This window comes from Anser brachyrhynchus (genome assembly GCF_964034855.1).
Source record: "Anser brachyrhynchus genome assembly, chromosome: 23".
NCBI lineage: Eukaryota > Metazoa > Chordata > Aves > Anseriformes > Anatidae > Anser > Anser brachyrhynchus.
This window is the reverse complement of record NC_137716.1, coordinates 6,140,445-6,167,406: the sequence shown is the minus strand read 5'-3', so window position 1 is coordinate 6,167,406 and position 26,962 is coordinate 6,140,445. Positions and strand designations below refer to the sequence as shown.

Sequence of the window (26,962 nt, the reverse complement as noted above, 5' to 3'; positions counted from 1 at the left end):
AGAGAAACGAGCTGTAGCAGTGCAAGTTGCCCCTGTAGACAAGGTGAAAAAATGGTATAGAGGCTCAGGTCGTTTAAAACGCAGACAGTCTTCTGCTAAGTCTGGGCGAAGTGAAGACGAGGCTGGGCCATCAAAGGTGCAGGAGACTGAAGATGAGGATGAGGATGGCGAAAAATCAACAGTAACTACCCGGACTCCATACCAGCCATCAAAGGTGCAGGAGACTGAAGATGAGGATGAGGATGTCGGAAAATCAACAGTAATTACCCGGACTCTATACCAGCGTGAGCTACGAGATGTGCGAAAAGATTTTGGTCGCTGTATAGGCGAGCAGCTTGTCACCTGGCTGCTCCGGTGCTGGGACACGGGAGCCAATTATGTGGAATTGGAGGGCAAGGAAGCCAGGCGGCTGGGATCCCTTGCTAGGGACGCATGCATTGACAAAGCAATTGGAGATGGAGCACAATCTCGCAGCCTCTGGAGGCGTCTCCTGTCAGCTGTGAAGGAAAGGTATCTCTTCAAGGAAGAACTTGTATGTTTACCAAGCAAATGGACCACCATGGAGAAGGGAATTCAGTACCTGAGGGAATTGGCCGTACGGGAAGTAATTTATAAGGACCTAGATGACGCACAAACATCCACAGATCCAGATGCAGTCCAGTGTACACCACCCATGTGGCGGAAGTTTGTACGGAGTGCCCCATCATCATATGCCAACTCATTGGCAATACTAACCTGGAAAACGGAGGAGAATCCCACAGTGAATGAAGTGACTAAAATACTCCGGCAGTACGAAGGAAATCTCTCCTCTTCCCTAAAGGCCTGTGTCTCAGCTGTGGAGAAACTCTCTGAAGAGGTCCACCAACTTAAAGAGAATTTATCTTCCCCTCCACCTGAACGAACCAGTGTCCACCAGCTAAAAGAGAATGCTTTAGAGAAACTTTCTGAAAAGATCCACCAACTTGAAGAAAGATTATCTTCCCCTTCACCTGAACGAACCAGTGTCCACCAGCTAAAAGAGAATGCTTTGGAGAAACTTTCTGAAAAGATCCACCAACTTGAAGAAAGATTATCTTCCCCTTCACCTGAACGAACTAGTGTTCACCAGCTAAAAGAGAATACCTTGGAGAAACTTTCTGAAGAGATCCACCAACTTAAAGAGAGTTTATTTTCCTCCCCACCTGTACAAACCAGTGTCTCAGCTATTAGGGGTAAACGTTCATCTATGCAAGGAAGACAATATGGTGGGCACACACACCGCGCCACCCTGTGGTTTTACCTACGTGACCATGGAGAGGACATGAGAAAATGGGATGGAAAATCTACTGCGACCCTAGAGGCACGGGTACGTGAATTGCAAAGGAAAACAATTGGGAAAAAGGAGTTCTCTGAAAGGTTTGCTGCTCCAACTTCCAGCAGGCAGTCCTTTAAACACAGAAATGAAGATTCTGACCAGGACTAGAGGGGCCCTGCCTCCAGCCAGGGGGAGGAAAGGGACAATCGAGTTTATTGGACTGTGTGGATTCGATGGCCTGGCACGTCAGACGCACAGAAGTATAAGGCTTTGGTAGACACCGGTGCACAATGTACTCTAATGCCATCAAGCTATAAAGGGCCAGAGCCCATCTGTATTTATGGTGTGACGGGGGGATCCCAGCAGTTAACTGTATTGGAGGCTGAAGTGAGTCTAACCGGTAATGAGTGGCAAAAGCACCGTATTGTGACTGGCCCAGATGCTCCGTGCATCCTTGGCATAGACTATCTTAGAAGAGGATATTTCAAGGACCCAAAAGGGTTCCGCTGGGCTTTTGGCATAGCTGCTTTGGAGACAGAGGACATTAAACAGTTGTCTACCTTGCCTGGTCTCTCAGAGGACCCTTCTGTTGTGGGGTTGCTGAGGGTTGAAGAACAGCAAGTGCCGATCGCTACCACAACTGTGCACCGGCGGCAATATCGCACCAACCGAGACTCCCTGAGTCCCATCCATAAGCTAATTCGTCAACTGGAGAGCCAAGGAGTGATCAGCAAGACTCATTCACCTTTTAATAGTCCCATATGGCCAGTGCGAAAGTCTAATGGTGAGTGGAGACTAACAGTGGACTATCGTGGCCTGAACGAAGTCACGCCACCACTGAGTGCTGCAGTGCCGGACATGCTAGAACTCCAGTATGAACTGGAATCAAAGGCAGCCAAGTGGTATGCCACAATTGATATCGCTAATGCATTTTTCTCCATCCCTCTAGCAGCACAGTGCAGGCCACAGTTTGCTTTCACTTGGAGGGGAGTCCAATATACTTGGAATCGGCTGCCCCAGGGGTGGAAACACAGCCCTACCATTTGCCATGGACTGATCCAGTCTGCGCTGGAGCAGGGGGAAGCTCCTGAACACCTGCAGTACATCGATGACATCATTGTGTGGGGTGACACTGCAGAAGAAGTTTTCGAGAAAGGGAAGAAAATAGTCCAAATCCTTCTGAAGGCCGGTTTTGCCATAAAACAGAATAAAGTTAAAGGACCTGCACGAGAGATCCAGTTTTTAGGAATAAAATGGCAAGATGGACGCCGTCAAATCCCAATGGATGTGATCAACAAAATAACAGCTATGTCTCCACCAACTAGCAAAAAAGAAACACAAACTTTCCTAGGTGTCGTGGGGTTTTGGAGAATGCATATTCCAAATTACAGTCTGATTGTAAACCCGCTCTACCAAGTAACCCGTAAGAAGAATGCTTTTGAATGGGGCCCTGAGCAACGACAAGCCTTTGAACAAATTAAGCAGGAAATAGTTCATGCAGTAGCCCTCGGGCCAGTCCGAACAGGACCAGATGTAAAGAATGTGCTCTACACCGCAGCCGGAGAGAATGGTCCCACCTGGAGCCTCTGGCAGAAAGAACCTGGGGAAACTCGAGGTCGACCCCTGGGGTTTTGGAGTCGGGGATACAGAGGATCTGAAGCCCGCTATACTCCAACTGAAAAGGAGATATTGGCAGCATATGAAGGAGTTCGATCTGCTTCGGAAGTGGTCGGTACTGAAGCGCAGCTCCTCCTGGCACCCCGACTGCCGGTACTAGGCTGGATGTTCAAAGGAAGGGTCCCCTCTACGCATCATGCAACTGATGCTACATGGAGCAAGTGGGTTGCACTGATTACTCAGCGGGCTCGAATAGGAAACCCCAGTCGCCCAGGAATCTTGGAGGTGATTATGGACTGGCCAGAAGGCAAATACTTTGGGATATCACCAGAGGAGGAGGTGGTTCGTGCTGAAGAAGCCCCCCTGTACAACAAGCTACCGGAAAATGAGAAGAAATATGCCTTGTTCACTGACGGGTCCTGTCGTATTGTGGGAAAGCATCGGAGATGGAAAGCTGCTGTATGGAGTCCTACACGACGAGTTGCAGAAGCTGCTGAGGGAGAAGGTGAATCGAGTCAGTTTGCAGAAGTAAAAGCCATTCAGCTGGCTTTAGATATTGCTGAACGAGAAAAGTGGCCAGTTCTCTATCTCTATACTGATTCATGGATGGTAGCAAATGCCCTGTGGGGGTGGTTACAGCAATGGAAGCAGAACAACTGGCAGCGCAGGGGCAAGCCCATCTGGGCTGCGGCATTGTGGCAAGATATTGCTGCCCGGGTAGAGAACCTGGTTGTAAAGGTACGCCATGTAGATGCTCATGTGCCCAAGAATCGGGCTACTGAAGAACACCAAAACAACCAGCAGGTGGATCAGGCTGCTAAGATTGAAGTGGCTCAGGTGGACCTGGACTGGCAACATAAAGGTGAATTATTTATAGCCCGATGGGCCCATGACACCTCAGGCCATCAAGGTAGAGATGCAACCTACAGATGGGCTCGTGATCGAGGGGTGGACCTGACCATGGACACTATAGCACAGGTTATTCATGACTGTGAAACATGTGCTGCAATCAAGCAAGCCAAACGGTCAAAACCTCTTTGGTATGGAGGACGATGGCTGAAATATAAATATGGAGAGGCCTGGCAGATTGATTACATCACACTCCCTCAAACCCGCAACGGCAAGCGCCACGTACTTACAATGGTGGAAGCAACCACCGGATGGCTGGAAACATATCCTGTGCCCCATGCCACCGCCCGGAACACTATCCTGGGCCTTGAAAAGCAAGTCTTATGGCGACATGGCACCCCAGAGAGAATTGAGTCAGACAACGGGACTCATTTCCGAAACAACCTTATAGACACTTGGGCCAAAGAACATGGTATTGAGTGGGTGTATCACATCCCCTATCATGCACCAGCCTCTGGAAAAGTTGAACGATACAATGGACTGTTGAAGACTACACTGAAAGCAATGGGTGCTGGGACATTCAAAAATTGGGATACACATTTGGCAAAGGCCACCTGGTTAGTCAATACCAGGGGATCTGCCAACCGAGCTGGACCTGCCCAATCAAACCTGTTACGCACTGTAGAAGGGGATAAAGTTCCTGTAGTGCACGTAAGAAACATGCTGGGTAAAACAGTCTGGGCTACTCCTGCCTCAGGAAAAGGCAAACCCATTCGTGGAATTGCTTTTGCTCAGGGACCTGGATGCACTTGGTGGGTAATGCAAAAGAATGGGGAGGTCCGGTGTGTACCTCAAGGGGATTTGATACTGGGTGAGAATAGCCCATGAGTTGAATTGTAGTATGTTAATTATTATATAATAATGTATGTCATCACTACCATGATTGCTATATATCATAGATGAAAATGGTGATTAATTAGAATGTATTGGACAGAGTGTAACCTGAGCATGACATAAATGGTATGGAATAAGGGGTGGATATCTGTCCTGGTTCCAGTTAGGACAGAGTTAAGTAGCTCATAGTAGCTGGTAGGGTGCTATGTTTTGGATTAGGATGAGAAGAGCGCTGATAACATGCTGATGTTTTAATTGTTGCAGAGCAGTGTTTACACCAGGCCAAGGACTTTTCGGCTTCTTGCTCTGTCCTGCCAGCGAGCAGGCTGGGGGTGCAGCAGGAGCTGGGAGGGGACAGACCCAGGACAGCTGACCCAAACTGGCCAAAGGGGTATTCCATACCATCTGACGTCATGCTAAACAATATATAGGGGTGGCTGGCCGGGGTGGGGGGGCCGGCTGCTCGGGGATAGGCTGGGCATCGGTCAGCGGGTGGTGAGCAATTGCATTGTGCATCACTTGTTTTCTTACACATTATTATTGTTAATACTATTACCATTATCACTATTATTATTATTATTGTTATTATTATTTTCCTGTCTTAATAAACTGTCTTTATCTCAACTCACCGGCTTCACTTTCCCGTTTCTCTCCCCCCATCCCAGAGAGGGAGGGGGGAGGGTGAGCGAACGGCTGTGTGGTGTTTAGCTGCCAGCCGGGTTAAACCACAACACACACCCCATACCTTTTCCTTGATTTTATTAAAAAAAAAAAAATGCAGTCAATATTTACTCCCCATTACTTTGGCATTCACCAGCCAAGTCTCCTCAACCTTGGATAAATCTCCAGTTTTCTCACTATAATGCCTTCACCAGTGACCAATTCACTTACCGTGAAGGACATTCATTGTCCTTCATTGCTGGAAAAAGGCTTTACAGAAAATAAAGCTGGTCTAAAGAAACCTGATTTCCCATAGATCCTACAGAGATGACAATGTAGAATAACCTACGGTGAGAAGTCAAATGCCAGTGGCAGAGAGATGTTTCCTCTCCTATCCAGCTTTCATGTACCCATAAACTGCATAGGAACTGTATAAAATAAATAAACAACAGGTCATCAAACAGACCCAGACAGTCTGGGTTCCAGAAGGTGCATAACCTACAGATCTTCATACCCTGTCATGACAATCCATTCTGCCCTGGGTTGAAAAGGCCCGTTCCTGGAAATAAGAGTAACGCAAGGAAAAGCGTGCGCATAAAGCGCGGGGCAGCCTTAACAGACAAAAATCAGACAGTCCATGCCTGTGAGCGGTAGAATGTGTGGTCACAATGAGGAACAAGACTCACCTGCACCCAGAAACCATGCTTCACCAACCAGAAAGGTTAGGACCAATTTTAAAATTTCTCTGAAAGACTGCGTGGTGGCCGTCGTTTAGTCATCTAATCTTTCCAGAAGTATTTGCCTGCACCATCAGTTGAAAAATCTTAAACTGGCGTTGCTGATAGCTTTCTATACCTCATGATACTGAAATTGTGCTTTTTCAAGTACCTAAATTCAAAAATCTGCTTAAGCATCTTTCTTGCTGCTTTTAATCGGTTAAGTACGCTACTGATTGGCATGACAAGCTCCAGGTCACATCCAGTGGGAGCGGAGAATTAGCTGCCCGCTTTGTCAGGCTGCAGCATTATTGCTCAGAAGGAACAAAGAATCCTCCTGTAACCTGCTTTGAGGCAAATCCTTCTCATACAGCCACCTTCTCACTCACTTTTCTTTCATCCCATTGGCAGCAGAAGCTCTTGGTAGGTTCACGTTTACCCGTGCCAGTTCCTGTTGAATAGGAGCAAGGAGGGCTTCAGAAGGGGGGCTCAGGGTAGCACTGACTGAGGCAACAACGGGAGCAGGAAGCTCAGAGCTGCGTCCACCGGCTGGGGCTTCGGGACCCAGACAATGGTGGGGGGGCTCAACCTCTCCCTGGGGGTCCTCACCTGAATCCAACAAACCTTTTTGTCTTTTTTACTCCCGGTCCCCTGCAGGGCAAAGTCCCTTCAATGCAAGGTTGCAACACGATGGAGGAATCACCCTAGTGAGAGGATCTGTTTTAGCATTTAAAGCTCTATCCCCTTCCAATCGTGAGCAGAATCAGCAAGCTTTCAGGGTTACAGGGAGCTCATCAGAAGAGCACAGGTAGCACAGCCTCATCAGCCTGGCTTCCTGCTTCAGAAGCAGGCTCCCCAGACCCACCCGGACAGCCACCAAAGAGATGACACCAGTACGACCCAACAGATCACAGACCTGGTCCAACAGCTGTACTGGGGGAGGAGATGACCCTGCCGTTATTCGCAGAGCCTTTGAAGAACTGGGGGAAACCCTAACATCCACAGTGGGGAAAATGCTGAAAAATATAACCAGAACGTTACAAGGAAATGGGGATGGAGGAGACCATCCCTGTCAATGGACCTCGTGAATCTCAGGATGAGCTTACTATCGCCGAGGACCTGGAGGCAACAGGGAATGACTGCAAAGCTGTGGACAGACACTGGGACTGATGTTGACCTGGAAGATTCAGCGCCCGTAAGAAGCAAAATAATGCAGAGGAAAGGGTACAGAAGTGTTTACATATGAAAAATAGATAAATAGCTTGGGATTCTTCAGCCATAATGCACAGAATTTGGGGGGAGAAGGAGGAGAAATACAAATCAGGAATTGTATACAGAACGACAATGTAGTGACTCAATACAAGAGCTAGAAGTAATCAATTAAATTAGGCTATAAGAGGTTCCAAACTCTAACCCCAAAAACCCAAACAAGATGAAAAGCTTAGCATACTGAGCCCCTTGTTGAGGATCATGCAGATGTCTGTAGCTCATATGCTTGGGTTCAGCAAGCAATTGGAAAAATTAAAGGAAAAAAAAAAAAGTGGAGTCCTACTACCAGTTCACATTCACCTCCAGCCATAGATCATAAAATTGTCAACAATGCAGAAGAGGCAAGAACATTCAAGGCACCCTTCTGCTATATTGTTAACAGGGAAAAATGACAAATTATTCTGCAAACCATTCATATCAATACAGTTTAGAACATTTCAAAGTTAAACACGCAACAGATTTAAGTAACTTAAGTAATTCTTGTAATATTTGGCAAGGGTCAGTAATTGAAAAAGTGAAGCAAGGCAGCCTTCTGGTATAAATCTGATTTCTTTCCTAAGCAAAACTGTAATACGTGCTCTAGGACTCAAAAAGAGAGAGAGAGAAATTAAGCAAAACTAGCCATTAATGTCAATTACCACTTACACAGAAAAATCAGATGTCGAGGTGAGAGTTTCTTGGCCAGGTCAATTCATAAAATGTATTTTTTAAAATTAATATATTAAATGGAACAAAAACTGCTGCAATTGTTAGAATTTTGCAATTGCATTGTCCAACCAAAACTGTGAGACAGACATTTGTACAGCTGTTCTCAAAAAAGCACATCCAAAGGGAACTGCAAACTCCCCCAGAATTCATTTTAGATTTCAGTCACGCTTGCTATTTAAAGTAATTCCTAATCTCTTCAGAAATTCTGATCTGAGTTCTTGCTCTAAGTTCCTTGGCACTCATAAGGAACAGTTCCTTCTCTTCCTCCTCGCCATAATGTTTTATATCAGTGACAACTTGGGTCTCCTTGAGCCTTCTTTTCTCTAGAGATTCCTTACAAGCACAGCCCTATGGAGACCTTGGCAGAAACCTGTTCCTGTTTATTAAATACTAAGACCATCTTTGGATTATCAACTAGACTAATGATGTTAGGAAGCCACTTAGACCAACTCACCTTGCTCAGCCAGATGAAACAAAATCTATTTTATTAAAATAAACAAAAATAACATATCTAGGCCAAATATGTAGAAGTCTACTTGGAGGTTTGGCCTCCTCTGTATTACAGGAAATAAATGAGACACGAAGAAATAGACAGACTAACATGATGCTGGAATATCAAATACAGGCAAGGAAGTAATACCACTTTTAAATAAAGACTGGTACAACCCCTCTAAGCTTGTTTTTACTCGCAGTTATGTTCATGTGCTATTTATGGTTCCTTTACTCTTTTTCCCCAGCCTAGCATCCATACTCAGTGGCCCAATGGTACAGCTTCCAGTTTCACAATCTTTACCTGCTTAGAGCCCAGGAGTTGCACAACTCTTGCTGGTATTCTCAAAAGCCTTTGGCATTACCAGCCTCTCAATATCCCTCTAAGCTCTGCCACGTACAACTGTCCTAACATATTTGCAATTATTCTTTTAAGTGCAGCAGCGTAGCAATATATTCACAATGAGCCTTTAATTTTAAAAATGCTGTTGACTTACAGCATGGTTCAACTAACTCTCTCCAACAAAACCTCTAACTAGCTATCCTGACACTGCCAAGACTGTCTGTAAAACGGTATTGTTGCCTCTCCCCAATAAAAGTTATTTCCTCCACATTTCTTTCTCTGCCACCATCCAAATCATACCAATCATATCCACAGCACGCAAACATTTTCTAATCACCCAGTTTCTCAAACCACCAAAACCCAGACATTTCCAAGTCACACTAAATCAAATCAGGACTTCAACCAATCCCTTACTACCTTGTGCACTAACACAACCCTCTCTTTTTTAAACTCAGACGCATGACCTTGCTCTTCAGACTACATGGGAATGCCACCAGCCTAAGTCACCTTTTCGACACCACATCTTCTAATGTTCCACAGCTAAGACCTTGATTTAACAACTTAGGGATGAAAATCCTTATTCACTGCACAACTAACCCTCTACCTTTATGGCCAAGGTGTCATTTACCCCTTAAACACTGCATCATTTTGCAGTACCATTCAGGTACGGTACATGATCCAAGCAAACATCACGCAACTTACCTTCCTTCAGAGCCATCCTTAAAAGCTCACCACTACCATTTCACCCACAGAACACACTGAGCAACACCAGGCACATAACAAGCTAGAAGCAATGTTCTTTTCTATCTTCTACCACTTTACCCAACCCAGACTGGTGGGGGGAAAAAAACAAGCTACAGGCTGTATGCAATACTGGTGTCTTTTAAAGTGCAAAAATATTTTGAAAATCTGAACGGAGTATCTGCCTTTTGTAGCATTCACAACCAATGTCTTTGACATGTTTGCAGCACGTACTTGCAGAACAAGGGACAATACTTTAAAAGCATTTTTGGACAAACTGTTTCTTGGAAACTGTTTCTTAGCACGGAAATGAGGAGACATTTCTTCTCAGAAAGAGCAGTCAGGCATTGGGACGGGTTTGCCCAGGGAGGTGGTGGAGTCACCGTCCCTGGGGTGTTCAAGGAGAGGCTGGACGTGGTGCTTAGGGACGTGGCTTAGTGGGTGACATTGATACTAGGGGGATGGTTGGACCAGATGATCTTGGAGGTCTTTTCCAACCTTAAAGATTCTAGGATTCTACAAGTTGTTGGTACAGATAATGGAGAACAGTAATATTCTATGATCAGCATAATGAGGTTAGGATTTTATGGTGCTTTCTGGTCTTAGTAAGTCCAGAGTCTTTTAAGTCTTCATAAGCTGAGGCAATTTTCCAACTAGTGCCAGCACTAGCAGCTCTGCTTCTCAGAAATGACTAGCAGCGTAAAAAGAAACAAGCTATGTATATGGTCACCATCGTTCAGATATGAAGCTGAGGGAACACTGTAAAAAAAATTATGAGGAGATAAAGAGGTAAGAATAATTAAAATGCAGACTCACTCAACAAGTGTGGAAACTGAGGAAACAGCAGTGTGTGAAAAAAACTCAAACTCTGAAAGGAACTGAAAACGTGGATCTGAAAATGCAGCTCAGCAGTTACAGCACTTTAACAAGAGGGGGCAGGGGGGGAATAGCATGCCTGAACAAGACAATTAAGAAAAACAACAAGGTGGGAATTCAGAACATGACACCAGAGGAGTAGTAAGATGCAAGGCCACATATCGGTAAGTAGATATACCACCACTACACTCAAATATATTTTCAAACAAACATATATGGAGGTGTTCCAAGACCAGGTTAGATAAGGCCCTGGGAAACGTGGGTAACTGTCTTATGAAGCAAGAAGACTTCGAGATAATTATGGACTAGTCATGGGCACCCAGCTTTACATCCACCATTAGTTGAGTTATTATAATAAAAATCAGAACAAATACACAAATCCTCCATTTTTAACTTTGAAACAACCAGAATCTCCTTATTGAAAGTTAGAGACATTACTCTGAACCACCACTTTGTATCCCCTCTAAATAAACACGACAAACTGCACATCCTGATGTTTCGCTAAACTGTATACACATTTATTTGGAAAAACAATTCCAAAATCACTTTACAGACTAGCATGCATTTTGTTCTGCAGCATGCTGAATCTTTTGCAACTGCTAACAAAGAAAGAGACGTCTGACACCTTCAAAAAACAAACTTAGGTAGAGAAAAAAATATTCCTTTACTTAATAATAGACAATGTTAGCTCCGGAAAACCACTGAACAATATCAACACAGCTTGTAGACACTGCAACAAAAAAAAAAATCTGCTCAGGCTGTCCTGTTTGATGGAGGAGAGCACTAGACAAACATCTCAACATTCATCATGGACAGCAAAAATTCAACTTGAATATACAACGCAGTGCCTCCTCCTCGCTCTCGGCTCCCCGTCAGATTGCTGTATTGGCACTGAAAAGCCTCCATGAAGACTTTGTTTACAGCTCTGGATGAAAGCCAACTTGACCACACAGATATCTTGCTAAATGAAAATTATGATTTAGATAGCTGACAAACAACACACTTGTAAAATATGTTGTTTCACTATCTTATTCTTTTCTAAATGTTATCCTAGGAAAAACTCCTCTTAACAGATTTTCTTGTTAGCTTTACTAACAATCAGCTCCTGTGGAAGGCAATTCACTTACCCAAACTCCTCACATGGAAACAGTAAGGTAGTCTGCTGTTAACTGTAACACTTACAGGGCTATTAATCCTTTCAAAAATACAGTGAAAGGTCTCAACCAGCATGTAGGCCGAACACCACTTCTTGATTAACTCAGAGACACTCAGCTGGACTGAATGTTGGGTTCTGATAAATTCAGCACGTATTACGCGGCTGTTGCTTTTGGCTGACAGCACCACAGCCTGACTGTATTACTAACATACCAGCTCCACAAAGAACAGCCACTGGCACAAGCACCAAGCAGGCTTTGGCCCTTCACTTACAAAAGCGGCAGGCAGCACAGCACCGATGCTTCTGTTGCTCTTCTCCAGTCTCGGTTACACATAGCGTAAGCTACTAAAATGATCGTTAACTCTCCTTAAGAAAATTGTACATCTCCACACATTTACACAGTTTAACATAAATGCTTAGATTTGTTACTAGATGCATTTACACTTTGGAAATCAGCCACCACATGACAGATGCCACTGGTGGGGTCTGAATGATCTCCTCCAAGGAACGAGCCCAGTTCCCCAGCAGGCCAGGGGTACTCCACAGCCACGTGGACCATGGCTTGCCCCTTCTCAAGGGGTCCGATTATATCAACACCACACAGCGTTTAGATCAGTTCTTAACTATCTAACTATCTAACTTAAGCGTGCGGTCAAGTTGCTTGGCTCCACCGCAGGTCTCCACGCAGGCCCTCCGCTCAGCCCCCCAGGCAGGCTTTCTGGCCAAGCCCTAGCAGAGGCAGTCCTGCAGGCAGCCACCTACCCAGCACCGCGACCGTCTGCAGCATCCCCGTAGGCAGCTAGGGAGAAGAAATCATAGATCTCCCCCCCTGCAATCCACCAGCCCAAAGAGACGTTAAACTGTTAGTTCTTTCAGCTTCTTTACGAGTATTTTCTTGAAACACACCAAGAGCAACAGATCCATCCCACAGCCCGACACGAGCTCGTACAGTGCGGCACCGAAGGGATGCGCTGCGTGCAGGTCTGCACCCTGTGCAGATAGCACACGCAGAAACACGAGCTTGCAAGACCTGGTAGCTTACAGCTGAGGAAGGCCAGTGAAGAAAGGACACAGCCCCACACTGCCCTGCTTGGGTTGCACGCTCTGCTCACCATTTTCAATCCGGCTGTGGAAGCACTGCCAGCTTAAAAAGCATCCAGGGAGAAAAATCACCAGCGCAGAAGGGACTTCAGGAACTGTCCAAGCAACAGTGGGTGACTGAGAGCTGTCTCCTCGATAGTGCTAACTCTACTACTCCCTGTGTTCCAAACTGCACGTAAATTGTCACTGTAAAGACTCATTGGAAAGAGTATCTCAAAACTAGTATTTACAGTAAGATACATTTAACTGGATGAGCTAATACTAGAAAAAAACAGCAGATTTAATCCTTTCTAATCTGACAAAAGATTTCAAGCACCTGCTGATGAATATGCCTACAAAACCCATGAGAAAACTCAAGTCTTGTTCCAAATAAAAGCTACGAACCACAAAACAGTTTGATATTTCTACTGAAACACTGGAGAAGATTTTCTGATTGTGCAGATAAATGTAACAATCCAGTGATCCCAAAAGGGTCTCTCTCAAAGGCGCATTTGCAGTTTTGAGAAAGTTTATTGTGAAAGACTGGCTACAATGGGGGAATATCCACATCTAACTACCACTGGAGCAGTTAGACAACTACACCAACTTCCCTTCAGGACAAGAGAACATGACTAGAGATCTATTGGTCCCTACCAGTTTCAGCTTAAACAAAGGTAACCTTGATATTAATTTTTTTTCAACGTTAACAGCTTTTACCCATATTGAGGCATAAGTCAAATAAAGCAATTTTTATATATTTTTTTCTCCATTTTTTATTTGTTTTTCACAATATAAGAAACTAGAAGGCTTAACATTTGAACAAAAAGATGCAAGGAAAACTACACCCTAGGGCTCATCTACAACATTTCGTGTGTCAAAGAGAAAAGGCATGCAAACTACACTGTACTCAGCTTGCATGGGCATTATTTTCTATTACATCTATTTCAATTTAATAGCAATTTCCAATAAATGGCAGATCCTGCTCCTTCCTTCAATGTTGCCATTATTCTCCCAAGGTCTGCTCCTCCTACAGCCACAAGATGAGCTGTACCAGCCTCTTCACAACACCATAAAATGCCTGGGGTTGGGAGGGAGACCTGGAGCTCAGCTGGTCCGACCCCTGCTCCAGCAGGGCCCCCCAGAGCAGGGGGCCCAGGACCACATCCAGGCGGCTTCTGAAGATCTCCAAGGAGACCCTACAGCCTCTCTGGGTAACCTGTGCCAGTGCTCTGTCACCACACAGTACAGAAACGATTCCTGGTGTTCAGATGGAACATCCCCATCCTCCTCCTGTGTTTCAGTTTGTGCCCAGTGCCCTTTGGCCTGGCACTGGGCACCACTGACAAGAGCTTGGCTCCATTCTCCTTGAACCCTTGAGTCAGGTAGTGTACATATATTATATGCTACACACACACACACACACACAAGATATAATTATATGCTATCTATATTGATATAAGATTCCCTGAGCCTCCTCTTCTCCAGGCTGAGCAGTCCCAGTTCTTTCAGCCTCTCCTCACAGCACAGGGGCTCCTGTCCCTTCACCAGCTTCAGGGCCTTCGCTGGACTCTCTCCAGCACGTCCAGGTCTCTCTTCTACTGGGGTCCCAGAGCTGGAGCACCCTCCAGGTGTGGCCCCACCAGAGCTGAACAGAGGGGGATACGGCTCCTCACAAGCTCACCCCCAGAACACCTTACGGCAGGTTGTGGCGTGGCTCCAACTTACCTCAACACTGTGCAGCTGCTACCTCCGATCCAAAGGCAGGGGACAGGAACACAGGGCAGGGGGCAGAGGGAAAGGTGAAGCAACAGGATGGCCATTTTCAAAAGTAGTTAAACACTTCATAGTGTACTAACCAAAGATATGAGATACAAAAACAGACTGAGGTAAAAAGTAATAACCTAGACCACTAGTCTTGTCTTTTCTTTGTTTTGACTCCATTACGAGAAAAAAAAAATTACATGTTTTTCATGCAACTTCAACCATCAGCACTCTTTTGCCACCTGTTCCTTTCAAGGTACAGCTTGGAAGACAGTCTTTCTCCCAAATTCGGTCTGTCTTCTGTCTGAAGAGCTCCCTGCTTCATGACACAATACCTCTTCCCACTTCTACCTGTCTAGTACTTCTTCACCCTATGCCCAGTAATAGTGTTAATGCTCTATTGTCCATCTTCACCTTCAGAAAAATATACCCAAGTGGCTGCTCACCACAGAATATGAGTTATATGACTTAGGGCTACAGAACAAAAACGTTAATATACATTATCAACATCTCCTTACCTTCTGTGCTTTATCCTTCTGAAATACAAAGACAGGTGGAGCAATGGCAGGTTTTTCTGCAAAAAGAAAAATTGTTGTGTTTTTTTTTTTTTCCAACCACATTGATTATTAACTAAGATGTTATGCTTTATGATGCTTTGACAGACAATGAATCTCTAGACCAGTTAAATCTCGGTTACACGAATTGTTTGACTGGTTCCCGGTAACGTGTAGTTATTATTAAGCACTTGATCTTCAATAGGAAGAAGTGTTTTAAGAACAGCAACACAACTGATAGAACTGATACCTGAAAGCTCCATCAGTTTCCTTGTCTCTGCAGATCTCTCTATGTTAAAGCAGTACTTTCATCATCCTTGGGTACATCAGCAGGAAAAGGCCCTTTACTACGACAGTTTACTTTTTGAACACGTGTCAGTCTTGTCAGCGAAGGCTTTTCCTTTCCCATAGTAACGCACCAGTGCAAAGGGAGCTCTGCTGCACACACCAACATACTGCTTTCGTAGAGGAAACTAACTGTTTACAGATACACAATTTAAACCAAACATCCCATGTGTATTAGCACAGAGGCACCAGCCTCATGCATGTAACTGAAAAGCAAGTCCGCTATGTACTTGAAGTTCAGATTCAAGCATTAGCAGGACATTTTTCTAAACATACCAACTTTTGGTCGAGACCAGACTGAATTTCTGGAATGAGTGCACGTTTTCCTTTGTCCTTAATGACCTCAAAACAAGGGGTGGGTGGCGTGAAATACACAGGAAGCGAGCTTTCCTCAGAGTTCAACAAAATCATACCGTGGGCATGTGCTGTGTTTGAAGACAAACTGCACATTCAGTATGCAGTCAGCAACCCTCCTCTATGCTTGCAGGGCTAGAGGTGAGTACAACATTTAAATCCGCCTTCTGGGGGAGACTGCTGTGAAACAAGAGAATTCAGGGAGGGCTGTACTTTGGCTCATTTCTTTGCAGAAGTTCCATCTTTGCAATTATTTAGTTCTATGAACAAGACTAGGCATTTAATAAAAACTGACACTGTAAATCTTTTTGAACTTGAAAAGATACCACAAAAGAGAAATATGAAGCCAACAAGAATTACCTCGCTCCGAAAAAAGGACAGGATCACAAAATTCTTCATACATCAGTTGCAGAATGATCAGTAAAGCATTTGGGTCAGCGTAGGAATACACAGAATAGAAGAAAAATGGGATGAGATTGTCCATTTGGGAACTGCTAGCTATTACATCGGTTTAGGTTAAAAAAATGAAACTTTACCTGGCAAGCATAAAAAAAAAATAATCTAAGAACTCTGTACACTTATTTGGGAGGATGGACTTTCCACCCTCCTGTGAGTCTTACCCAGAGGGACAACCAATCAAAAACACAGCAAGACTGACTTTGCAAGATTAGTATAATACGTTTGACAAAAGGTAAAAACAGCCATGAAATAAAGACCATTACAGCATTTGTCCTGCTCTTTTCCCTTTGTTTTCTAAGTTCTTCTCTGGCAGTTCTACCCACAGCACAATGCTGAATCTTAAAAATGCTTATTAATGAGAGCAACGCTTATTAATGAGAGCAATGCAGACAAGCTATTTCAAAAATCAAAAGTTATCTACAGTCAGACAAACTTTAACTGCTATCCTTGTCCGAAAACCAGAGTCTGCTGAAAGGGAACGGGTTCTTCAGTTTACTCTGAAGGAACACCTGCATCCCTAGAAGCCAGGGCTCCTCTTTGATTCCCCTGGCCTCCCTATAACCTGCCTGGGGGAGGTTCCTCGTGCAGGGGGCTGAGCTTTTAACACTTTACTTCAAAGTGATTTTCATTTTATTTTTTCTACCACACTTGGTCTAGTTTAATATTAACTAATGAGGGAGTTACAGCAGTGACTAGCACGCACTCTACCCAACTAGTTTTATCCAAGACTACCCACCCAGTCAACAAAATTCCATATTAGTGTTCTTCCCTTTCGGAGAGCTGCCTGAAATCCGGACTTGATTGTGTAGTGCAAGACATACCCAAGACTCTTGTACCGAGTTCCAGAGATACCACAGAGGATCAAACAGAAAACAGCTACTTGTCTATTTAGTACTTAATACAGGATCAAAGCCCTGAGGCAGAAGAAAGCAAACAGTAAAAACAAAATGAAACAAACAAAAACAGACCCAGAGATGCAAAGGCCAGAGGAAACACTGGCTGCCTGGCAAAAGGCTACAGCAGGGAGCCAAAGAAGTCGATGCAAAGGAACAGGACAAAACAGGAGACAGGGTCTGGTGACAGAACACAGGCCTCAAAGAAAGGCACAGGGATGCCAAGATCAGAAAACTCACAGAAACAAAAATAACCGGCTGGAGGAACCAAAGAAAAAAAGAAAATCAAGCATTGCAGGTTGTGCCCAGCTACAGCAAATAAGGCTGGGGAAAGGGGCTACTGAAAAACTGCAGTGAGATCCGTTAGTGAAGGTGAAAGGAGAGATAAGACTTGTGCAAGATAAGGGAGTTTCTAGGTACTGAAGGAACACCATCCTCCAAACTCAAGGTTTAGAAAGCTCCCTGTTCCTCGCTGCTTGTGAGACACTGGACAAGCCGGCAGCCGGCAGGACCAAGGGCACTACAGCGGGTAGTCGCTGCCACCAACCATCCCATTGCTTAACCAGGCCCATTCCTTACTGCGGATCCTAAACTTACAGCACTGCTGAGGATGTGTGCACGTCCTGCTGTACCGTTACACAATGGATACACTGTTTAGCAGAGAATACTTTCAGAAAATTACTTCCACTAAATCAGCATTAATTTTTTAGAGGTTGACTGGCACCGCACACTTCAGTGACAACCGCACAATCTTAAGTCAGTTTCTGGTGCATATATACGAAGCCTTTAAAGAAATGATCATTATTTCTCTTACAGACTTACTTCTTTGAGAAGAACAAGAGATCTGTTCTTTATATAGGAAAAAAAAAATTATGGGGAGCTGTACAAAGGTCATCCTTTCACTTGTTCATCATGTCCTTTCTGAAGTCTGCAACGCAACCACAAGGCTGGCGAAGCATTTGCCTAATTCTAGCCCACAGCAAGCAAGGATTGCTACGTTGTCTGATCTGACCTTCATACCAAGCCATTGCATATTTTTCTGAGCCTTACAGTTTTGAGGAAACATTTTCAGCAGAGGCATTCATTCTTGAAGACATTACAAGAAAAGCTTTGTTACCATTGATCGTTTGTTACCTCATTTGTTAAAAAGGAAAAAAAAACCCTCCAGTGTCTAATTTCCCATTCAAATGTCTGGCTTTAACTTTCTGCTCTGATTCCTAAGTATGTTTTTGGAATGCATTTCTGTACAGTATTAATGAGCTCTAGCATTTAATGCTTTCCCTGTACCCAGGTCCCCTTCCATATTGTTTTTCAATAAAGAGGACAAAACCAATCCTCAGTAGGACATGATCCAGTATTTCAGTATCACCATCAAAGCAAACCCATGCTGCAAGAACAACCTTATTTTGACACATTAGCTTCAAGACCCATTTTACTCCTCCTCCTTTATAGCTGTAGCAAAGTCTACAATTGTCAACCAAGTTTCCTAGAGCTAGACAAAACATGGCCTCATTTTACCTCACCAAAAGTTCACACCGATGCAACCGTTAAAGCTGGTGGCAACTCTAGGGGCCACAAGAGTATTTTTGAAATACTGCCCACAGGAATTGTGGCTGCCCCATCCCTGGAGGTGTTCAAGGCCAGGTTGGATGGGGCTTTGGGCAACCTGATCTAGTGGGTGGCATCCCTGCCTATGGCAGGGGGCTTGGACCTGGATGGTCTTTAACATCCCTTCCAACCCCAGCCATTCTAAGATTCTGTGAAATGCAAAGTTTTAAGCCTTCACTGCGGCATGAAGTGACCCATTACTAAAAACCCAATGGATATTTCAAGTGTACGGATATAAAAACATGTCCCTTTTGAATCCATTTTTAAAGGTCCCATAAGCAAAAAGCCAGGCTAAAACTGCACACAAAAAGAAAATCGAATACTGCAGATGTCCATTTCTCCATATTGTTATCAGGCCCACGTAGTAAATCCCTGAGCAAAGCAGTGACAAAGGCAACAAAAGCATTCTTCTCCTTTGCTACAGGTTATTTAATCAGGTTATCCAGGACGGTTTTAACTTCCAAAGATGGAGGCTGAACAGCCTCCCAGGGTGATCTCTTATATTGCTTTACTGTTTTAGAGTTAAAAAAAAAATATACATATCCAGTCTGAACACCTCTTTCATTTGATGACTTACATCTTGTCCTTTCAACATACGCCACTGAGAAAAGCCTGCCTCTTTTTGATAACCTCCACGTAGACCGTGGAAAGCTCTAAATGTCGCTCTCTGAAGCTTTCCCTTCTCTAGGATGGAAAATCCCAGTTCCTTCAGCCTTGCCACAAAGCGTCATGCAACCCAAGCCCCTTCCCATCTCAGTCACCCAAACGAAACTTTGAAATGTTAGAAGCCCAGACCCTAAGTCACGGCAACAACTCTGAATTCCTCAGCAGCACCGCTGTAGCAAGTTCATGACAAGGTGATTTTATTTTTTAAAGCTAAGAACCACGGCATTGCAAACCTTTTCTTTTTTTAAATTTACCATTTAAAAGTGCAACAGCGCCTGACTACACAGAAACTTGTAACACAGGCAAAAAAAAAAATGCATACGAGTTGAGAACAACTGCCTTGACTTTAACTCATAATATATCACCTGAGACAAAAAGTAGATAATAGCTATGAACAATGAATAAGTGTTAAATGGATAAGGACAATTAGGTTGCCAATTCATGAAACAGATTCAGTGTGGTAAACTGTTATCTATTAAAGGCTTATGGGTAGACCAACAAATGAACTGCAATGCACTATAAAAATTTTATTTGTTGTACCTGCAATTCTTAATATTTAAGGCAATTTCTGAATTTTAGCTCCCGGACATACTCCAGAGGATATTTCCTAGGAGGCAACACTGAGGAATACGTCCTGAGAGCTGTCTTAAAGAGCCCCTCACCAGGATCTAGGTGTCCGTCCTCAGCAGCTGCGCAGTAAGAGTTCACTTCCACACCCAGCTCTCCAGAGGATTCTGGGGTACATTACAGTCTGGGCAGTACACCTATGAAAATCTAGAAATTTTGGATATTTCTGTCGAAGCGAGGATTTGCTGGACTGTTTGAAATTGCTGCCCATTCCTGAAGCACAGGCTAGCTCCACTCAAGAAAACATTGGTACATCTTCTTCTAATGTTACTGAGACTGATGGCGGTACAAAGGGGAAGGGTTCCTTGGGGGGTGTCTTTCTGCATCATCTTTTTTCTGTATATGTTCTACTTGCTTAATGTTTTGACAATGCGGTTGCAGACCCCAGGAACATGTGGTAGCCGATCAACAGACACACACAACCAACAGAAAGAAGAAAACTGAGTTATCAAAAAACATAACGTACTTCCCCTGAAGTCTAAAACGTTAAGCATGCACTGGGTGGTGAAAGAGCATTTCCCTGGAAATATCCACTCCACTTCTGATGTCCTAAAACCTGTTCCTTGAGGGAAAGACATAACTCACTTATTATAAAGCCCAGCAGTACCATTCCAAAAGTCCAGGGAACATGGACACTGATTTTCGAGGGCACGTTACAACTCACTTCCATTTCTCCAGTTTCCACCTCAAGGCACTCCGAGTTGTAAAGAAGAGTTAAATTAAATCTTCTGGGCAGCAGTGCATAGCCTTACCAATTCCTCTCTTACTTATGCTTTCTTCTAGACTCAGAATTACCAACCGCCTTTTCTCCAGGATGGCTTAACTGATTAACACAACCAAGTTAATCACTGACCCACTTGGTTCTCAAATTATGCAGTTTTCAAGATAACTACCTTTAGTTCAGATCTGAAGATAAGCATGTACGTCCCAAAACTGGTCTGCTTTTTCCAAGGCAGACCAACTGTCCTAACGAGATATTTTCTTTCCCACAAACTATTCCTCACTTACATCCTTACACCACTGCAAAACATACTAGCAGTCACCAAGAACACTACTAGTACGTAATCTTTTCATCTTTTAAGGAAAATATAAGGGACTTCAACACTCATACGACTGGTAGCACCTCTTCCAAAAACTTCCATTCACAGCAGCTGACACAGTGCCTGTACATGCAAAGCTACTTAGCTCTTCCCAAGCAGAACCTATCCTTTCCAGCTCAGCTTGGTGGGAGCATACCAGAACGAGGTAAAACCAAGACAGAAATGAACAGTAAAGCTGGGTGACAAATAGTCGTCAAAAAAAGAATGACATAAAAGAAGGGAGAATGAAAAAAATACCTAGGGAGGGGAGAAGCACCAACATTTTGACACCCTGATAGGATTTGAAGGAAAACTCGGCTTGTTCCTTCACACTAACTGCAGTGCTACAATACCGCTAAGGATAAAAGGTAAAAGGACTATTTAGATGTTACAGAAAGTTTTCTTTACCATTCTGTAAGATTTTGGTAAAGTAAGTACCAATACAAATATTCAAAAAATAAAAACAATGGGCAATAAAAAAGCCTATTAGTTATAAACAGAATTAAATGTTGGATATATGGATTATAAGTATTTTCTCAGCATATTTTGCTTCCTTACCACACAAGCTGTTCTTCCTCTTTGCTTTGGTACCAGTCAAAACACAGCTATGAAATAGCGAATGAATCCTACATGTATACAAGCCTGCATGGTATCAATCCTGGAAAAGAACTGCATGTGTTTTCTTTATACTACATTCTGGGAGAAAAAAAGAAGTGGTAGCGACAAAATCTGTGCCAGTCAAAGAATATTAGATGGCAATAGCTTATTAAGAAGAAGGAAAAAAAATGTTATGGAAAGAAGCATGCAGGCAAAGAGAAAATATTTGATTTGAGAACACAACCACACACTCAGACTGTTTCAATTCCTTTAAGGAACAAACGTGTATGCGGAATCAGATACAACACAGCCATGCAATTTTACAAAGACAAATGTCCTTCCAACATTCCCTGATATAATACGGTTTCATAAAACAAATATATATTTAAAAAACAGTACTCACTAAAATCATTTGTTCCTTGCTTAAAAAAGGTTAAGCTGAATGGAATCAAATGTCGAATCACTGAGGCTACTAAATTTGTTTCAAGTTTAGGGACTTTCTGTCTTAAAGAAAAAAGAAATTGCACGTTAAGAAAAAAAATGCTTTTCCGTAGGTGCTGATTTACAGCCTTCACGCAGGAAGTTCCAACCACTCTGAACTCAGAAGTAACCTTCTGACTGTGATGGGTGCCAACTCAAAGTAGAAATACAAGTTCCTTTGACTAAAGGTTGAATGAAAGGAAGATAAAAAAAAAATTAAGCTCAAGGTTAAATTTAATTATGCTTATTTGAGCAGCTCAGACAGCAAAAAACGTTCTTTCACCTGAATACTACTTAAGTTACGAAAAGCAGAGCAATCACATCAGAAAGATAATATATAAATTAAAAAAGAGACAAACAGGCGTTTGTAGCTTTATAAAAGGGGCTGGTAACAAAACAAGACTCCCATCTCTCCCAATAGCTATGAATAGACTGAAAGCAATGAGCAAGCTACGAAGCCGGCAGCTGATCACTGAAAATGACCCCACAAGAAAAGTCCAATCATACCTAATGTCATTAGATCACTTACATCCAGACTTCACAAATGATGTCATAGCGAATATAACTGACAACAGGAGGGAGGGGGAAAAAAAAAATGCTTCTGCCTCACTTTCAAAACTCTAATAAATTGCTTTTTATGAATTAAAACATCTGATGACTTGGTTCATCTTCAAACCATTTATTTTGTCTTCTATAACATGAACAAGGCTACTTCTCGGTAGTACTTCCACAGCTGACATGGGAACAGAGAATGTTTTTTATATATTTAAGATGAGAAAAAATTTTACATCATATTTGAAGCACAAACCTTTTGTGTTTTTACAGCACGTGTTGTTTTGTTTCCTGAGCCCTTGTCGCATTAATAAATTACCCTCTGCATTAGGTCATTTTACTATTTCAGCACAGGCACTTCACATAAAGCAAATGCTACAAGTCAGAAATGGAAAAAAAAAATAGCTTAATTTCAGCTGGGAGGAAGAAGAAAACCATGAGGCAGCCAATTACTCTGCAGTGTAGATATCTACAAAGAACTCTGAAAAGCGCTAACAAATTTTTAACGTATGTAGACAGTTCTGGCTTGTAAACTAAATGCTAGTTTGTGGCATTTGGATGTGAATTATTAGCACATCCCCCCCCAAAAAATCCCAACAATAAACAAATGACTCAGTCTCACTCTGTATCCGTTAGTGAAGAAAATTACCAAGGAGGGGAAGATATTGCTCAAAGGGTCTGTAAGTTTTAGAGACAGTAGTAAATGCCGGGTTTTGCCCTCAAAGTAGCAGAAGACTTTCCTTTCTCCAAATGTACAGCTGGAGGGAAAAACTGACACAGAAGCACCTACTGAACAGGAAATGTAAAGGAAGTCATCAAGTGTTAGCCATGAGAAAAACCTGTACCTCTTCAATAACTGAAAGGAAATAAAATAATTCATGCTCAACATGAAGAGATCCTATCACCTAAAGAGCAGCTTCAGAAACAAGTAATATACCAATTACTAGTTGTATATTAACAGCAAGTTAACGAGAAGAGCATTCAGGTTTATGTGAATATATGCCTGACAGTTTTCTAGTTCTCCGTCGTACAACACTGACAGATTCGTGGATGTGAAGTGCCAATTTTAAGATGCGATCTGGCTAGAATACTGATGTAGAAAGAAGATCATACCAAAGACTTCAGAGGAAATTTCTAATACCATTTGGTAACTATTTTATACAATAGTGACAATAACAATTGTGAATACTATTTCAAAATCCTGGTTTTCAGTGATGGTACAAATCAAATCAACAGTCAAGCTCCTGACGATGCCAATCCCCAAAGCCTGCATCACAATCTCACTAAGTCTTTGTGATAAAGTCAATCAAACTTTAAACAGCTGGAGAGCTCTTCCCTCTTCCTCCTCATTAGCTCCATGCTCACCAGCTTCACCAACAGATTCACCAGGTGCAGTTTCACCAACACACCCGAGAAAAAGAAGGAAAGACAAGTGAATGGAAAAAAAAACATTAAACAATTAGATTGAGAACAATTAAGTAGTTCTGGGAACACTGGAGCTATGAAGAAATGCATCACAGAAAGACTGTCCATGAGAATAGTTTGAAGACTTAGAGGACATGGCATGGTTACTTGGAGACTACTGACATCTCAGTGGTGGGTTAAGAAAGACAACAGAGTAAGAAAAGAGCAGTCAGCACCTAGAAGGTAAAAGGAACTACTATACTTACTGTTGGAAAAGAATGAATGAATTGAAACAAAGGGGTGCCACGATAAAAGTGACAGGTTAAAAATGCTACGCATTAGTGAGCTGCAAGGACATAAGCAGAACAAAATGGCACTTCTCAAGGCCAGAAGGTTTGTTGCAGTAACCAGACAGGTAAGATCCCAAGTGAGCTTCACTTGCATGAACCAACAAGAAGAGCTATTGCTTAAGCATGCTAAGCAAAAACATTCCGCAAAAATGACAGAAACCACCTTCTACGTACTTGTGCCTATTATGCGTCAAGGAATAATTATCTTCGCACTTCATAATGAAGTATGATTGAGACAGCACTGCTGTACAAACCAATCAAGATTAAGGAATATTAAGAGCTTTGTTTTAATCAAGCTTGGTTTGTGAACATGAACGTTCAGCTATCAAACACTTAAAACAAAAGAAGATTAATACAAAGTAGATCAAAGAATTATCAGTATTGAAACAGTCATTATTTATATCCAATGAAAATACACAGTATGGGGAAAGAAAACATTCACCTACAGTCCTGGAAAAATCAAACACTGATACGTGTAAGAATGAGGAGGAAACGGTCAAAGTCACCTGAGAGTATCACTGCAGTATCAGAGAGAGCAAATAATGCAAGTAGAAAGATCACAGAATCCACTGACTTCCAGGAGACACCAGTTCCAGAAAGTACATTTGTTTGCTCCGGTATAGCAATAACGGATACGTCAAAAGTGGAACTGAAGGAAAGAAAACTAACACCATACATTGACAACAGAATGAGCTGAACAGCCAATAGTTCAGAAGAGATCTGATCTTGCTTAACTTTAAGGCAGTTTAAATCCCATTCTTATTGAGAGAAGAAACACAACAGGGAAGGATGAAGATGGCAACTCTGGAAGGAGATGCGAGCGCAAACTAAAGAGGTTAGCAGGTGAGGGAAATCACTGGAGTCAGGAAAGGGTCTGAAGGGGAAAAAGAGAGAGAAAGATGAAAAAGTACAGATGATACCACATTAGGATTTTTTTTCCACCACAGAAAGTCTACAAGATTCTGCAGAAATACAGAGACAGGAATATAAACAGAAGGTAAGTCAGCATCAAATGATGTAATGAACACTGATAATTTAGAATTCACTTTTCAGCTTAGTATTTCCTACTAGAACAGGGAGGTAAAGTGAGGGACTCACACGAATTAAGACAGCCACTCCCAAACTTTGGGTGCTAAAAAATACAACATGCCATCAAAATTCATTACAAGGTTTTACATACTGTCAGCAAATTTCTCACCAATAATCAGTACATATTTGACTATTTACTACAGCCCTCAAAACTATTTATCATGCCTCTGTGTGCACTGACAGCACATCTTCAGCCTGGGAGCCAACAGCTCAAGACATGCTGCATCAGAGGATTTGTCAAATAACTTCAGTGTAATTATGTGGTTAGCTGCTGGTAGGATTCCTCTTCAAAAGCTACACCTACAACAGATACTTGCTTCCTGGTGTTTAAATGTTAATATCAGAAGCGTAAATGCAACTGGAACAAGATTTCAGTTATCAGAAAAACTCTTGACAGAAGGGGCTACGCACATTTTCATTTGCCTCCTTCAGAGATTCACCCCCTCTATTAGCCCAAGACAAATAATGAGAAATGAACGGTTGAGAACAAACTTGGTTTTACTGAGACTTCAAGGGGAGTTATTCTCAAACGCAAGCTGCCGGTGCCCACCGTCAGTTAACCAAGCCTGCACACCTTGGAGCAGAACCCTCAAAACCTCCACTAGCACAGCCCAGCTTACCCTAGACTTTATAAAGAAAAAATAAAAAATAAAAATGAGTTCTTTATTTCAGAGATTTTTTAAGCTGAAGAAAAAACTACTACACTTCGCCTAGCGCTACCCAGCCGCCTCCATCACCCCCTTTGCTGGGGGATGGATTAACGAGCACGGCAGCCAAGGGAGCGCTGTTAACACCCGCAGGCTGCGGACGGCGGCCCCGAGGAGCAGCGGGGAGCGGCGCGGGGGCCCCGGGGCACGGCCGCTGCCTGCGCGCAGGAAGTGCGGGAGCTGGGACCCGGCGGCCGCCGGTGCCACCGCCCGGCGGGATGCAGCCGCCGGCGCCGCCTCACGGGGCGCAGCGGGAGCGGCGGGCGGCCCGGCCGGGAGCTCCCTTTGTCCGGCCGCTCGCCCCGCCGGGGCCGGGGCACGGAGAGGCCGCGGGGAGGGGGCACTTCCGAGGGCAGGCCCGCCGCCGGGCGCGCCCGCCCCCGGGAGCGGGACGCGGAGCCGGAGCCGGGCTCGGAGCCGGGAGCGCGGCGGCCCCGCGGCCGAGCCGGCGGCGGAGCGGTGACGGGCCCGCGGCCGGCATCGCTGCGCAGCGCCAGCGCCCGCCTACCTTCGTTCGCTAGGTCCGCCATTTTACTTCCTCAGTCACGCCCAAGATGCATCGCGCAGCCGGACGGCCTCCACTGCCAGCCGGCCCCGCCTGGCGGCGCGTGCGCCACCTCACGGCCGGCTCGAGGCGGCACCGCGCGTGCGCCAGTGGGCGGACGGGGGGGGGGGGGGGGGCGATGGCGGCGGGGTGGTTACAGGGCGCTGGGCGCTGCCGCGCGTGCGCAGCGGCGGGGCGGGG

At 43.9% G+C, this 26,962-nt stretch overlaps 1 protein-coding gene across 2 annotated transcripts in view; it reads right to left on the bottom strand.

Moving 5' to 3' along the window:
- Positions 1-26,871, bottom strand: part of RANBP3 (RAN binding protein 3) — a 53,287-nt gene extending 26,416 nt beyond the window's left edge. The window contains exons 1-3 of one of the 2 annotated variants that reach the window (XM_080566234.1): positions 26,726-26,852; positions 16,067-16,099; positions 14,972-15,027 (exon numbers count right to left, since the gene is read on the bottom strand). In XM_080566234.1, the coding sequence (XP_080422360.1) occupies positions 14,972-15,027; positions 16,067-16,099; positions 26,726-26,747 (111 nt within the window). In that variant the 5' untranslated portion in view covers positions 26,748-26,852. Of the gene's footprint in view, positions 1-14,971; positions 15,028-16,066; positions 16,100-26,725 lie in introns of both variants that reach the window. The other variant, XM_080566235.1, reaches the window with a different exon arrangement.
- Between the last annotated feature and the right edge of the window lie 91 nt (positions 26,872-26,962).